This window comes from Gobius niger (assembly GCF_951799975.1).
Source record: "Gobius niger genome assembly, chromosome: 15".
Lineage (NCBI taxonomy): Eukaryota > Metazoa > Chordata > Actinopteri > Gobiiformes > Gobiidae > Gobius > Gobius niger.
Genome location: NC_136866.1, coordinates 15,634,516 through 15,652,001, shown reverse-complemented (window position 1 = coordinate 15,652,001; position 17,486 = coordinate 15,634,516). Strand labels below are relative to the sequence as shown.

Here is a 17,486-nt window from a genome sequence, read left to right as displayed (position 1 = left end):
AATTTTTTAATGTCTTTTTTTTTTATGATTTCCTCTCATTCCTCAAGACTTGGGCACGGAACCGTTGTTTTCAATATATATTTTTTTATACCGGCACTTTAACAATACTTGGTTTACAATACTAAGACTTGAACAATACTTTTTCCATACTTACACTAAAATATTTGCCATCTCGAACTATAAAACAGAATAATAATGTTAATTAATTCCATAGAAGACCATTTAAAAAAAAATTGTATCATTTATTTGAGCCAAGCAACTTTCTTTAGCGCTATCCCAGTCCCTGTCTCTGGAACAGTGATCAGAAATTGGTACATAAAGTCCAAGTCTTCCATGTGCAAGTCCCCCCCCCCCCCCCGCCCCTTCTGGTAATTTATAAAGATATGGGTGCTAAAGAGCGCGTGCAGGCTGGAAAATAGCATACAAATACTGGTTGACATGTCAGGGGAAGAAGATGTGCTGTACTGCGTGAGGCAAATGGTGGTTACACCAAACTGACTGGTTTTCTGACCCAACCGCCCAAGACCCCCCCAATAAAGCCAACATGAACATTCCAGAGGGGACTTTTATTGTGGACAGCCAAAGGCACACCTGTGAGATATTCATGCGGTCTAACCGGCATCTTGTTGCGCCACAGCTGTGAGGGGGGGTGGATTATCTCAGCAAAGGAGAAGTGCTCACTAACACAGGTTTAGACAGATTTATGAACAATATTAGAGAGAAGTAAGTCCATAGTACAGTATATATATAAAAAGATGTCATGACTTTGGGTTCAGTGTAGTATTTGAAATGGCCGATATTACAGTATTAGAGCCCCAAATCTGATTTGTAAATTAGAGAATGCTTCGTGTATAAAAATGAGTGTGGAACCACTTTTGCACATGCTGCTTGTGTTGCACATGAGTAAACGCTTGGTAAATGACCCCCAAAGTGTGGACGTGACACTGGTCAGAGCATCGGCCAACACACAATGAAGCGCAAGAATTCAAATTTTGATAAAGAATACAGATAGATCTCACTATTTATCCAGGCTTGGGTCACGGGGAAAAAAAAGTTCAGATTACTTAACACTTTCCTTTTTGAAAGCATCAGATATGACTCTTTAAATCTCGCACCGATTGAAAAGTATTTCACAACCAACTAACATAGCATTAAAATAACACAAACTTCCACATAGCTTATGCCTTGCCTTCTGATTGGCTCTCAGTGACATCATCCTTGCATTATAAGGCGTGGCTTGTTCCCGTCGGCCCCGCCCCCTGCAGCCTCTTCGGCGCTCCGAGCCCTCCCCCTTATTTTTTTTTTATTTTTTTTTGAGCGACTCCCTCCTCCCCTCCTCCCCATCCTGCCCCGACTCTCTCACATCCATGTAGCGCTGCATTGGCTCACTACTCCGCCAATCCGTCTGCCAGGCACCGTTGAGGGAGGCTGGCACACGTCCTCCTTCTTCTTCTTCTTCTTTTTTTTTTTTTTTATCCTTAGATCGTTCCGGGATATCAAAAGCTACTAAATTATGCTCGCGTTTACGCAGTGACTGAATGGGGACTGTATTGCTAACGCGCGGACACCGTAAACCCGTCTTTACCAGTCCACGGCAGCAGCAGACTACACTCCGGTAAGATCGCACACACGAACTTTGGAACCGTGCAGCGCGCTCCAAGTTACATGCCCAAAGACGTAGGTCCGCCAGCTTTACGCAACTCAATATATAATTTATAAAGGACTATGTCGAGCCATTTCGTGCCATTTTGCGTTAGAACTTGGGCACGTATAGCTTTTTTTTTTTTTTAGGGGGGGGGGGGGGGGGGGGGGTGTTAAGTGTCTTGTAACATTTGTCATTACGAGCCCATCCCTGCGTCAATTTAAAGTTCCCGATACGCATGGCAACGACACTATTTGTTTCTTTGTTTTATTGGAAATGTCGATGTTGCCCAGCTCACACAGCAGCATTGGCGAGTGCGAATCGCCTCAAAGAAAGCTAAAATCCCGTGCATTACATTCGGCTCACGTCCTCATGCCGGGTTTCTTGAATGAATTTGCCATCAATGATTTGTGCCTCGCTTGCTCCCCAAACGAACCGTTGCGCTTTTTTTCTTTTTTTCTTTTTACATAACACGCCAGATGACATGCTTTTTCTTGGCTGAGACAAGCTCCCGGCTATTCATGAATATAAAAAAAGAAAGACATTTGTCATGCCGTCTTGTATTTGCAGCAATTTGGAAAAAGACCAAAACTGCAGCACATACAGCGTTGAAGCAGACACGCTTTGGGTTTAGACATGCTTGCTCTACATTACCTTAGGAGCCTGCATAGTATTTTGCGGATGATTCACATTACACGCGCTGTCAGATGCCGTTTTGGACATGCAGCTTTGATGACTGGGCCGTTTCTTAATAAGGGGCCACTATGTCATACAATTTTCCCTCCAATTCTGGGTGTAGCCCTGCAGGTGTTGACACTATACTAATATTTAGCTTCATGACAGCTGACTTGACTTTGTATGTTCAACAAATAGACGTGGTCTTTTCTGACTGACTGGTCAAACTTGAATAAATGAGGTTACTAGATGTTTTGTACGGGTCATCATCTGGCCATAGTCCACTGACATAATGAATCATATCCGAATGCATTATTATTATTTTTTATCAAACATGGTTATAATATGATAATCATTCTGTAGTACAATGTACTGAATTTTAGTCCAGTCATCAGGGCAATAGCATGACACAGCTTAAAGTGCACATGAGTGAACATGCCCCCAGTCTAAGTCCATCTGGACCAATTGTTGCGTGTAATTCCTATTCTCCCTCTGCCTCTCAGAGCTCACATACAGACTGCACCGTGTAATCAAGTTAACAGAGGAGACGTGTTGGACAACTTCATAATAATAAGAATATTAAGAATAATGTGAGACCTAGAATAATGTGCAACGGGCTAACAGAGTTGAATGGGAAATTAAAAAGTAATCTCTCTCTGATCTATGTTGTTGCTGTGTTTTGAGCGCAGTGACTGCACATTAAAGACTGAGTGAGGATAGGGACCATGCCTCCATAATACAGGCTGTTGTTGTGACCTGCTCTCTGCTCCTATCTCAGAGCGGCGTGTTGAGTTCTCCCGGTGTTCCTGCGCGGCCTCCCCATGCCTCCCTCTCCTCTGGACGACAGGATTGTGGTGGCGCTGCCCAGGCCCAGCCGACCTCAGGAGCTAACTCTGTCACTAGACTCCAGTTACGTGGACGCCTTCAGCAGCGAGGAGCACACGGTCATCAGCACCACAGTGGTGACCATCCGGGCCACGTATATGCCCTCTTCCAAGGGCTCCACGCGCTCTCTGTCGTGTGGATGTAGCAGTGCCAGCTGCTGCTCTGTCACTACCTATGAGCGGGACAGTCCCAGTCTGAGCCACAGCAGCCCCAACCTCTCGTACGCTGGCACCCCCAGCCCTGTACTCCCTCCGCTCAGAAGCCATGAGGCCCGCAGTGTACCCAGTCTGGCCTCGGGGCTCACCCCCAGCACCCCCAAAACCCTACCCAAAGCCCTGCCCACGGCCATGCCAAAGCTGCTGCCCTCTGTGCGCCTCATGCACCCCAATGAACTGGCTAAGCGGCTAAGCTGCTGTCCCCTGGGACACCCAGTGGGGCCTGTCCCTGTCATCATCGACTGCAGGCCCTTCACAGAGTACAACAAGAGCCACATCCGAGGAGCCGTGCACATTAACTGCTCAGACAAGATCAGCCGGCGCAGGCTGCAGCAGGGCAAGATCACTGTGCTGGACCTGCTGTCCTGCAGGGAGGCTCAGGACTCCTTCAAGGGCTTGTTCTCCAAAGACATCGTGGTGTATGATGACAGCACCATGGACCCACATCGCCTCAATCCCGCCCAGCCCCTGCATGTGCTGCTGGAGTCCCTGCGGCGCGAGGGCAAGGACCCCATCGTCCTCAAAGGTACATATTCTATAGTGCACTACCCACGCGTCAAATACAACTTATCACATGTTGCATCAACAAATGTCATAAAGGCTTTCAATATGTCGAAAATCTTTCAAACAGAATTATATTGGTGCCAATATCCACTACCTCATAAACCTCCTCTATCCTTGCACCTTACGCTTAAATAATCACACATGCCCAGACAGTGCGTTTACACAGGAGCAGATTTAGCCCCAGAGCCTATTAGCGTTTGACATGTATTTCTTAGAAGATGCATTGCCACGGCGAGCACCAGACCTAAATAGGCTTTCCACTTCGAAAAGAGACTATACACCACCATTTCTATGCATTGAATTGACATCTGGCCACATAAATCATTGAGACACCTGAAAGCCGCGTGCAGTTTTGAAAAGAGGGAAAGCTTATTGGTAAAATGTAGTGATATGAATGAAACTGGAATGTGCAAGATGTTTGGCTATGTATAAAACTAGCTTTATGACAGCTGATGACTGGCAGGTCTTCATAGTGTGAAGCCCCACTGATGTATGCTGCAAGCCTTATATTTATCGCATGTTTTGCTGTGTTTTAAAGCTAGTTCCTCTGTTAAGTTAGCTAATTATGAGAATTCAAATAGCAATTTTGACTTGAATAATCTGGCATCCCTAGCGCAAGTATTTAGCAAGAAAAAAAGCTGTCTGGGCTATTATTGCGATGTTGTTGTGTTTTCACAATGCCTCCTTCTAGTTACTTGAACATCACGGTGGCTTGATCTCTCTGCTCCATTCTTATTCTGTATTTCCTCAGCCGCATGTTGACTTCATAAAATAGGTTGCTTGTTTTGTCTCCGGGTTGGTCCTCTGGGAAGAAAACTGTGTTTTTTTTGTGCGTGTTTGTGTGTCACTTGCAAAATGCCAACCTTGCTAGGGCACCAGAAATCGAATCACCTCTCCATCACCCAACAGCACCATTTTCCGTTGTTATAACAGTACCTCTAACTGTTATACTGTACGTGCTGCTATTACTATTACTACTACTAATGTAAACCCACTACTGGTTACTGGTACTAATAGATACAGACAGTTAACTTCTACTCCAAATGTGACTTTTATGTCAACTCGTGCTGCTAAAAAATATTGTTACTACCGCCAAAGTCTATTCAACTGCTGCTATTTTCATACCATTACTATTATGCTTCTTCATTAGGTCCTTTTCAATGTTTTTTTGCCCGTGTCTCGCTGATCATTAAGAGCCGTTTTGAATCGCGTACATATTTGTTTATTCAGTTTAGTTGGTCTTATGACTTAGCATAAGGTCCTGTTTTTGCACTGTTTTCGACCCGTTTATGGAAACAAATATGTGCAAGGGTAACGTATGTACACCCAGCTCATCAACTTTTTTTTACTTTCTATGGCGCTCATCTTGTCATCTTGTCCCTTGAGGAGAAGCCTGTTTCTTCCCTTGGAAATGCCATCAACTCCAGAAATTAGATGGGTACCTTGTATCTTATTTATTTATTTATTTTACAAGGGACTGTTTGAGCAAGATGGCTAGGGGCTTTTGAGGAAAAGCTAATTAGCATTTTGAAAGCATTTTGTAGCTATAACGGACTATGCACCGGTGGATAGATGATTGAATGGGCAGCTTTAATAGCATGCCAAAAATGACAACATGACAACAGGCCATTCTGTGCTTTAAAGGGCGCTCTTAATAGGGTCCAAATCACGACAGCTGTGGACAGTGGCAGAGTAGTTATTTTTCCGGGTTCAATAGACAATATTTTATGGTAGAATCATTTTTTTATGCATATTATTGCTTGCCATTCTAAAGAGTGATATAATGTTATGTCATCAAAAGTGAAACATACCTAGAATGGTGTGTTTCTATCACCTCAAATTGCCTGCACACACTTATACATCACACGGAGACTTCACCAAACTTGTTCTGCTCCTGTCCGTGGTCAAACCTGGGTCAAACCCTCTTACCTGCGCAGAATAGCATGTTAGGCTTGCATGGAGGCTATTATTATTTTGAGATACATGTTGAAACTCACACATGGGCAGGTTGGCGCCCTCTACTGGCGTTTTGTGTTACTATATTTTATAACATCTAAAGTCCGAAGGGTATTTTCTAAGCACGTTCATTATTTTAAGTTATACTACAACAACAATACTAATAATAATGTGCCTTAAAGCAATCTTAAACGACTGAATGAAGTATATAGGCTCTGAAAAGTACTCGAGCTACTCAGTATAGAGTTACGTTGATGATTTCTGAGCGTGGCTAAGAGAGTTGGACACAGTTTACGCTCCCTGCTCACTGAACTATGTTGCTTCTGGACATTCAATTATGGCCAATCTGTCATCTCTACAAGATACTTTCTACTAGAGCGCCATCAAACAGTATACACACACTGTTACACAACTGCAATGTGACCATTGAAAAAGCATTATTTACTTGGATCTATTACTACCGGCAACATCGTGATGTTGAATATGAAAGTGTCACAAAATGACTATTTTTGGCTTAAAAAAAGGGCTAGACTGATATAGAAGTTTGGGGGTCGACAGCGAAAATACTCAGGGGGTTGGACATGCTGATAATCACTATATAAAGATTGTAGATTCCAAATAAAATGTAAGCATGCATTTTACACGGCTTACATGAATCGAGTACTAATGCTGCTCCATACTGAAGAACGCCATGTTCTTGTGTTTATTCTGTCTGTAAGACCTGTGAATTATTATGTCCAGGTTTGATATTGGTAATATTTCTGTTAGTGCCTCTAGTGGGGTGCGAAAGTTTAGGCACCCCAGATCAAAATTTCTATTAATGTGAACAATGAAGCAATGGGACTAAAGGTTGAGCAGCCTGAAAATCATAACCAACACTGATAAGTATCACAGGTTTAAAGGCTTTCCTAGATAGCCAAGAGTCTTTCGATTCTAGTTTGAGGGAGTTTTGCCCTTTCTTCCGAAGAAACGTCTTCCAGAACTAAGAGATTTGTGAGCTGTCTAGTACATCTTGCTCTTTGGAGGTTCATCCAGAGATCTTCATGTTCAGAAGACTGTGATGGCCATGGCAAAACTGTCAGACTGCACCTCTTGATGTCGTCCACCATGGATTCTGAAGTGTGTTAACGATCATCACATTTGTAGAAGCCATCGGCTTTTTAACTTCAGGTTTATCACAGATGTTGTTACATTTTCCTTTAGAATTGGTTGGACATTAATTGAATACATTGTTTGTTCTACCAATGAAATGTTCCCCGTGCTACTGGATGCAGTACAGCCTCAAAGGATGATGGATCCACCCCAGGCTTAGCAGTTAGACAGAAGTTCTCCATCCATCCATCCATCCATCCATCCATCCATCCATCCATCCATCCATCCATCCATCCATCCATCCATCCATTTTCTTCTGCTTTATCAGGGGCCGGGTTGCGGAGGCAGCAGTCTCAGCAGAGATGCCCAGACTTCCCCGATCCACATACACCTCCTCCAACTGTTCTGGGGCTCAGAGACATGGTCCCACCAGCGTGCCCTGGGCCTTCCACGAGGCCTCCTCCCAATAGGACATGCCTGGAACACCTCCCGAGGGAGACGACCAGGAGGCATCCGAAACAGATGCCCTAGCCACCTCAGCTGGCTCCTTTTGACGTGAAGGAGCAGTGACTCTACTCCGAGCTCCTCCCGGGTAACTGGACTCCTCACCCAATCTCGAAGGGTGCGCCCAGCCACCCTTCGAAGGAAGCTCATTTAGGCCGCTTGTATCACTAATCTTGTCCTTTCGTCATTACCCAGATCTCACGACCATAGGTGAGGGTGGGAACGTAGATCGATCGGTAAATCGAGAGCTTTACCCCCCAACTGAACTCTTCACCCTCTTCACCACAACAGTCTGATACAGCGACCGCATCACTGTTGACGCCGCACCGATCCGTCTATTGATCTCACGCTCCATCCGTCCCTCACTCGTGAAAAAAGACCCCGAGATACTTGAACTCCTCCACTTGCAAGGACTCTCCACCGACCTGAAGAGGGGAAACCACCTTTTTCTGGCAGAGAACCATGGCCTCGGAATTGGAGGTGCTGATCGTCATCCCGGCTGCTTCACACTCGGCTGCAAACTGAGCAGCTGAAGGTCCTGATTCGTTGAAGCCAACAGAACAACATCGTCTGCAAACAGCAGATGAGATCCTGAGGTTCCCAAACCGAACACCCTCCGGCCCCTGGCTGCGTCTAGAAATTCTGTCCATAAAGGTAATGAACAGAACCGGTGACAAAGGGCAGCCCTGGCGGAGACCAACACACACCGGGAACAGGTCTGACTTACTGCCAGCAATGCGAACCAAGCTCCTGCTGCGGTCATACAGGGAATGGACAGCCCTCAGAAGAGGGCCCCGGGCCCCAGACCCAATACCCCAGCACCCCCCACAGGGCACCACGAGGGCACGGTCGAACGCTTTCTCCAGATCCACAAAACACACGTGGACCAACTGGTTGGTTGGTAAACAGAAGTTCTTTTCATGAAATTCTGTGCCCATTGCAAGTTGTTCAAACCTTTATTTAACCAGGAAAAATCTCATCGAGATTATAATCGGCACTCTTGTAAAAGAAATGTAATAATACTGTAAGCTCTATAAGAGAACTACAACTTCATCTTTGTTGTTTCCTGCTGCGTGTCCCTTAGAGTCTACAATATTGCATGACATCAGCCCCTGTTGGAACAATGCATCCAGTTGTATGTGTGTGTCACAACCCTTCACCGCAAATAGAACGCTGTAGCATCATGGGTAAACGTGGCCAACAGGTGCAAGCGAGGGGTTATTTGCAGAAGTCCATCGGGGGCATCATGAACGTTTCAGTGCCACTGTTTAGCGCCTAGTCATGAAGAGGATTTCTCAAAAACCTTTCTTCACGTCGTCTTATTGCTGTATTAGCAGCAGAATTTTGCAGTAACAAGATTGCAGATTTGAATTACAGCAACAATCTATTATATATATATATATATATATAAAAATGTGGCCACAACAACCATATTGATTTGGATCTGCATGTTCAGTGCGGTAATAGTAGGAATTGTAGATAGAGTTTTTTCACTTTTTTGACCTTTTGTGCTTAACTGTTTAAAAAAAGTTGTTTCAAAGTTTCTGGCTGGATATTGGCGTTACAAGGCAGACTGCGGCATGTATTTTTAGCCGTGTAAGATTTAGTGAGAAGTGACCCTTAAACCCGTGCAGTTCAGGAAACAAAACAGGTTTCTTGCAGCCGCACGCAAGTCAGTTTCAACTGAGAGAGACTGGAGCAATGACTAGCTTACTGAATGGATAAATTAGAAGAAGAACAGATGGGGAGGCTGAAGAGACTGGTGGTTCTGGAGATGTAGTATGATGTTAGGGGAGCGTTAGTGCATTTATATGAATGGATTGAGATGCAACTGTTGGCGAGATGAAGCGTAGTAGGCAGTGATAGGTGACCGTAGGCAGCACAACGTGGGCAACGTGGGCTACATTTGGATGATGGATGATGATACTACTGATTACAAGCAAACGGACAAAACCTGACCCGCATGTTTGGATTGCACCCGAACAATGTGCCATTATTATAAAGGACCGTTCCATTGGCTCAGGGGTGAGTCACAGCTGTTCCCAAGGTGAACATGGTCCATACTTACTGCTATTCAACATGAGTCATTTTAAATCGTTTCTGTGCCATTGTAGCTTAGTAAAGACGGTATTGTCCTCTTTGTTAATGACAAGGACACAGCATTTTCAGCTGAAACCCTGCATCGCGCTAATTGGGGCTGTGTTTTGCATATTTCTCTCTGCTGCTCGATTTTTATTTTGAATGCTCAGATGCGAAGATCACAGCCCGTACGTGCTCTCGTTCCTTGCCACAACGCACTCAGTTAAAAGCTGCTGCACATGATTCAAAATAAAAATCAAATGAGACCTAGTGGAAAAAATGCTTTTGTTTTCCTTCGCCCCGCTTACTCTACTTCCTCCACGAGCCCCCCTCGTGCAGGAGCCAGTGGAGGTGGGCTTTGAGACGCAGCTGAGACTGTTCTGTGATTGGAGGTCACAGCCGCAAATCGCTCTGCATTTCCATAGATTTTTATTATTTCAACTTTATACAAATGCAGCCCACGCTCCGGTCGCCTGTATTGCGCTGCTCTCTCGTAATTTAGCTGTTTTCCGGTCACCAGCCAGCATTGGGAATGAATGGGAACTGGCCGCTCGTTTCGCTCCTGCCACTGTTGGTGTGAGCGCACTCCTTTTACATCTTTGAAAAATGTCCCTAATAACAACAGTTACAAATTTTGTCCGCTATCTGCTCACCCTTGTGGGTATGCTTTTTGGTATGGTCAGGACCTACTTACTGTAAATTGTATGAGATATGTGTGGAAAAAGTCAACTATCACATTTAATGGCCACTCTGCAACTGTATAGAATGTCTTATGACTTCCTCTGCACCTCTGTTGTCCCAGGTGGTCTCAGCTGTTTTCGAATGAGCCATGAGAACCTGTGTGAGCACTCCCTGCACATGCACGACGGCCTGGACCCCTGCGCTGCTTCCTCGGGCCTCACGGGGGCGCTACCTCACCCTCTGCCCCTGCCCTCCACTCCAGACATCGAGAACGCCGAGCTGACCCCCATTCTGCCCTTTCTGTACCTGGGCAACGAGCTTGACGCCCAGAATCTGAGGCTGCTGCAGCGGCTCCATGTGGGCTACATCCTGAACGTCACCACCCACCTGCCCCTCTTCCACCACCACACCGGGCTGTTCGTCTACAAGAGGCTCCCCGCCACGGACAGCGCCAAGCAGAACCTGCGCCAGTACTTTGAGGAGGCCTTTGAGTTCATTGGTATGGGAAATGATTTAGAATATTATTTTATATACTATATTTAATATACTGTATAATCTGAAAAAGCAGAGCAGCATTTAGTTATAGGTCACACTGCCTTTGCTCTGCCCGATCCCGTCAGATCTCGAAGCTAAGCAGGGAAGGGCCTGGTCGGTACTTGGATGGGAGACTGTTTGGGAACACCAGGAAGCCTGGGTGAATGTAGTGTGAGAGTGGTTGGTGGTGGTTGGAGGGGCCAAGGGCACAGACTAGTTGCCTCGCCTCCGTCAGTCTACCCCAAGGCAGCTGTGGCTACAACGGTAGCTTACCACCACCAAGTATGGAGTGAATGAATAAAGACTATAGTGTGGTGCTTGGAGAAATTTGGTAAAACAGGCTGTTAAAGCACAATACAAGTGTAAGGCATTATTATTATTATTAAAGGTACATTATGGAACTTTTTATGTGAAAAAAACAAACATTTTATTTTAGCATTGCGCTTTTACTTTCCATCACAGTGGCCTATGTGATACTCCAGGATAGTACTTTACGGGTGACATATTGTGCAAAATGGACTTTTAGATCTTTAAACCATGTTATAACATTGTTCCCTCCTCAAAGAGGGTTCAATTCTGAGCCGTTCTGCTCAAAGTGTGTATCACGCACTCCAGCCCTGGCACCTGTATTTCATCATTACTATTTAATTCTTACAGATACATTATTTAAAATGATAAAACTATTATCAATATTAAAGGGACTATACAGAGTTTAAAAATGTTAAAACTAAGTATTTTCATCCCCCTACATCAGGGCTCTTCAATTACTTATGTCACTGGGCCAGATTTGTGGGAGGTCATTGGCCACTGGGCCGGTCAGTCGGTGAGCCAACCACTGCCACCAAACGTATTCATATTTTTGGGATAAATAAATGATAATTTCATTATCATCAATGCTTGAATAGAATAGAATTGGCCCTCAACACAATAGTTGTATTATATTCCAGCATTTTAGGCTTTAGAAACATTGCAATAACAAATTAATACAGAATAATAAAGAGCCTAATAATAAACTAGGACTACTCAGAACTAAACCAGGATTAAACCAGGGCAAAAAATGATATACTATCAGGGCTAAGGCAGGACTAAATCACATAAACCAGAGCAAAGGCCTGATACAGAATAAGAGAGTTACATGTGAGACCATCTCAAACATGACTAACTCCTGCTCAGTCATTGCTCCTCGGCTGAAGGGACATACGCTGACCAAACCCCTGAGCCGTTGTTCTGTCCAGACCTCGAGCTTTATGATAAAAGTAAAAGAAGCTCATCCACATATTCAGCCTCTCTTTTGCCTGTTAACTTCACAAAGAGCATCTCTGCGCTTGTACATTTCCCACAAAGACGTATCGAATGAAGTCGGGGGAGAAAGGAAGAAACTGCACCTGTCAGATTCATGATTCAGATGTTATTTAGTTAAGTTAGAGCCCAGAGAGTGAGGTTTAGCGCTGACCGGTTAAACACGCGCTCTGCAGGTGCAGTACACTTATCCAAAACTCACGCACCATCAGCTTCATCGTCCACTTTACAAACATCCACAACTGAACTGGTGTTTCTTACCTGACAGTCGCTGGTCAAGCCCTTTGTAACGATGAAGACAACAGGGAAACATGTGGTCATCTGCCGCGGTGTGCGAAGAGAGCTGCTTTTGCGTGAGATAATCCAAACAAAAGTCCAAAAACACGCTGCACTGTCCTTGTGCTTTGGTGTAGAAAACCTGTCAGTCCGTCCAACGATAAGCCTCCTGTTTACTCAGTTTACACCGCTTTAAAGAGCCATGTTTTCATTTGAGCCCGCGCTGTAGGAGAGACGCTAGCTAGGCTGCAGGCACACTTCTACGCAAAGCAGTGCGATTCCGGCGCGAATGCGCCGCGGAGCGGTGCGAACGTGGCCGGGATAATACCAAAAAATAGATATACATATGGAAAATGGCACGGGCCAGATTTAATTGGTTGGCGGGCCGGAGCTGGCCCACGGGCCGCCTATTGAGTAGGCCTGCCCTACATTTTCCAGCCATGTCCTAATGTGTAGAATGAGCTCAGACCTGTTCACCACAACTGCTGCTAAAATCCTGCACTGTCACTCAATAAGGTGTTAATCCAGTCCGAAGTGCCGTCATGCACGAGCTTAATATAGAAGCTGCAGTTACGCATAAGACCTGAGGTGGCAGTAGTGAGCATAAAATGACTAACTTGCATTTAGCCCCTTTAATGGAGAAACGCCCAAAATAATGTTTTTAAGTCTATTTTTAAGAATCATGTGCAGGATACTTGCATGTGCACTTTAGTATTGTATTATTTGGCTTCAAATGGTTCCAGCTCCAATCAGTGGCTTGCAAACTTGCCACGTGACAAGAAGGTCCAGGGTTGACCTCCAAACTGAGAGGGACCTTTCTTTGTCTACTTTGCATGTTTGGTGTCCGTCGTCCCCTGAGCCTCCTAGTTTTCGCCACAAATATCTTTATTGTACATTCACAATCAGCTAGTTCTATGTCATTTAGGTTAAATTTAACCTACTCTACTCTCAGTAATTCAAGAACTAGGCAACTTACAAAGCGTTTAATTACAGGAATTAGCCACAAGGAGCAAACATTTGTACCAGTCCAAGTAAAGACGGTAAAAGACATAAAAGATCAATTCTCAATCACTGTGTTGCTGTAGTGGACCATTGCCCACAATTGCTGCTTGTGGCTCTTTATGAGAGTTGTATTTTTTGTCAGTGTGTATATTCTTGAAGTGCCCAAACTAGCAAAGATTCTACTATTTATTAGAATTCAAACATAATAAACCTAGCCAAAAAGCAATAGGTCCCAAGAAACAAATGACCAAAATAATAGAAAAAAACGTACATAAGTTAATGCAGTTTTTCTCGCAGTGGATAATTCCAAGTAAATAAATGTGTAGTCCGGGCATTGGATCCAAGCAGGCTCTCTCAGTATCATCTGGATAAGGACCTTGAACAGCGGTGACTCATCCCTAAGCCAAAGTAATAGGCCACATTCAAATACAATTTTCATTCATTCATCTCCAGGGAAACCAGTAAACTCAAACACACTGAGCCACGGAACACAGGGAAAAGATATTACAAAAACTAGGTCCTTGTGATAATTAATGTAAAAATTGGATTTCTTTTAATAGATTTGATTGATTTAAACCCAAGGAAACAGAAATATGGAGTGATGCAGTGTGCTTTGGTGGCACACTGGTTGGCATTTACACATCGCTTGGTACGTTTCCACTAAGCGCTCCCCATCAACCTAAACCTAATAGGCTGATAGGTTTGTCTAGAAGCATTGAATGGTCTTAAACTGCTTTATTCTACAAAGTCCAGAGGAGGAAGTTGTTCCAAAGCTTGGATTAACAGCAAAAACAAAAAACAAAGCTGATCATTAAGAGCATGTTTTGTATTGTCCTGTAATCCAAACTGTTGCGCAGTGTGCAAGAGTTTTTGAAACATTTGGTTTCAAAAACATTCAGGTACAATCTGGTGATGTAGTTTTCATTCATACTCTCAAAATACATTTCATCCCCAGGAGCTCAATCATGTCACCATTACAACAAACTCCCTGTAGAATACTGAGTAATTCTTGTGACGCTGAATGATTCCCATCCCTTTTCCTATTCCTTGTCATTGCAGAGGAGGCGCAGCAGGCGGGGACGGGCCTCCTGATCCACTGCCAGGCGGGCGTGTCCCGGTCGGCCACTATAGTCATCGCCTACCTGATGAAGCACACCTGGATGACCATGACCGACGCCTACAAGTACGTCAAGACACGCCGGCCCATCATCTCGCCCAACCTCAACTTCATGGGTCAACTGCTGGAGTTCGAAGAGGACCTCAACAACGGCATCACGCCACGGATCCTAGCGCCAAAGCTAACCGGAGTAGAGACCATCGTTTGAAAGGACAGGTTGCGTTCACTTTCCAGGGAATTTCCAATGTAGGGCTGATTTCACTCAATAGAAAATCCAAATTTAACTTTTTACATTCACACCTGTGCTTATGAATAATACCACAACCTTTTGATGTTGATTTCATTTGAAGTTATTTGCACAGAGAAAACATCCATTTTGTGATAGTTTTTGTTTCATGTCAATAGGTCAAGTAGTTAGAGAGACATTAACAGTAGCTATTGGCCGATTAGAGTGATCGACATCATGTGAACGCAACCTACCGAGGTGGGAGGAAATGCCAAAACAAATGGCCACTTTTCAGACTTTGCAGATATCCCAAAGCTGGACAAAGTGGCTCAAAAAGAATCGACGGAAATAAACACTTGCCAAAAGATTTTCAATTAGCTAAAGGGCAATTCTTGACACGAAAAACTGAGACTGGGGAGGCCATGGCAGTGCCTGTCTAAAAACAAAAAAATATATATAAGTACTTAATATTTGACGTGTGTATGTTACTCTATTTTTATACAGGGGTTTATGGGGTTGACCAGCCCATTTGAGGCTTTTACTGTGCAATAATTTTAAAAGAGCGGAATGCAACTTATTATATTATGTGTATATATTGGTAACATTTACGGAACACGACCGGCGCTTTGCTGGTTAAGTTGTTTTGCTGTTGGAGATGTTTTATGGGGATTTCTGGGAGGTCAAAGGCAGCCTTAAACTTTGCATTTAAATCTAGTTTAGTTTTTTCTCCTTCCGGTCATTTTGATCTCTTTTAAGAGTCCTCTTTAGTTTCGTATTTAATCACATGGTTAACCACAACACCTACTGGAAATCAATGAGCCTATCTTTCATTTAAAAATGCATTTAGTCATTTCATTATTATTTCCATTAATGTTCACCATTTGAGATAAAGTGTACCTTCTGGAAAAGTATGTACATCCTGGATAAAATGTTAAAAACAGCAGCAGCATAATCTTTAAATATCATATATTATTCATTTGAGCGAGACTCGGCTAATCTCCCATAGGAATAAAACATGGGCGGGAAGACGGTAGCGACTAAAAAAGGTCATTCGGAAGTAACCTCGTAAAATCTATTGAAGCCTACTTTAATATAATTCTGCATTTTCTTTTCCACTTACTCAAAGTGGTGTTACAACTGACGCAGAAATTTCAATTTTGTACTGTTTTTCTTGACTTTGTTGTAGGTAATAAAAAGATTTAAATGCAAGTTTGAAGGCGGCCTACTCTCCAAAACAAAAAAAAATGAGCAGCTTTCGTTTTGTTGGCCGTATATACATTTTTATGATTATGCTAGCCAAAAGTCTGTTGTTTGTCGAATGATGCTTTACTATTTTTCCAGTTCTGCTTTCACACATTGCTAAAGGCGAACACATTTTAGCAATGACCTATGCTATACAGTCAATGTTTTACCAGAGACTGGAGATCAATTTGTGCTTTTGTAAGAACAACTGTCAGCAGAAGGAAGTACATTTAAATATTTTGTCAACAGGGCTATAATATGGTATAATATGGAGCAATGTTTCTGTCTGTTTCAGCGCTAAGCTAGTTAGCTTCTAAGTGGTAGGGCTTTTTTTTTCTCCTTTTAGGTAATTTATAACAAATACTGTGAATACGGTATAATAGGACAAATTGAGATTATTTGTAACAGCTCAATTATTATTATTATTATTATTATTTTTATCACCGTGCCTGCAGTAAAATGCTAATGCTATCTTCAGAGGAGAGAAGCAGGCTAATAGAATTTCAGAAATGTTTCATACAGTTGAATTATCAACTTGTTTCACTGTATGTATAGGTTATGGAGCCCGATAGTGTAAAGATACAGACGGCAAAGGGGAAAAGAAAAGGGGAAAATAACTACTCTTTCACCAGTTACTCAACTACTACTTTAAGCAATATTAAGTAACTTGTTTACCTTTTCATAGTCCCTATGGCGGTAATACAAGTGTTTATAGGATGATTGGGGGGTCTTTCATCTCCCCCTGGTGTCTCTGACCAGAAAACCACAATTGCACCTTGACTGCCACCAGACCGGAGTCACCAATACACACTAATGGAATCACGAAGACAAAGATAACAGGCTAACGGACAAAGCTAACTGTGAGCTAGCGCCACTTAAACAGTATTTACAGCCAAGTTTGAGTGAAAAAAATCATTTCCATTGTGTAATTGGATGTACAATATCCCTCTCTCCCTACGCCTTTTCTGACAGCGTAGTATTTACTCTCATGGACAAAGTAAAAATATCGCAACTTGCTACGACACCTGCAGTTGCACTTATGGCCTCTAGGGGCAAGAGTTAGTACTGCTTTAACAAATGCTGAACCAAATTAAGATACAGTGTCACGGAGAAAGACAAAGTAGTTCAACGATCCAAATTTGTCGATATAATAGGGAATGCTAATCATCATTCTACCGTTAGCTTAATGCTACATGCTAATGCTAGCTCTGAGTGCCGTTTTCTTAAATTTTATTTGTGTGGGCTAAATATTGTCTGCCAGAAAACCTCTTAAAAAGAGAGACTTCCCCTCTTGTTAGTCCACGTCCTCTAATATGCCGCGTTGCTGTCTGTATCTATACCAGCCTTGGGGCAATTTTTTTCCCATTGAATTTATGGGAAACTAAAACTATATTAATAAAAAAAAGAATGATGGGAGCTAATCAGCTGTGACTGAAGGTAACATATGACCATAAAGCACACAATTATAATTAGATTTATTTATTTTGTATTTTCTTT

General features: G+C 43.3%; 1 protein-coding gene across 1 annotated transcript; it reads left to right on the top strand.

The window, feature by feature from the left end:
* The first annotated feature begins 1,355 nt into the window (after positions 1–1,355).
* On the top strand, positions 1,356–15,631 carry dusp10 (dual specificity phosphatase 10). The gene is made up of 4 exons (XM_079572761.1): positions 1,356–1,615; positions 3,096–3,943; positions 10,415–10,792; positions 14,464–15,631. Exons 2-4 carry the CDS (start codon positions 3,139–3,141, stop codon positions 14,727–14,729), a joined length of 1,449 nt encoding a protein of 482 aa, XP_079428887.1. The 5' UTR covers positions 1,356–1,615; positions 3,096–3,138; the 3' UTR covers positions 14,730–15,631.
* Positions 15,632–17,486: the final 1,855 nt, after the last annotated feature.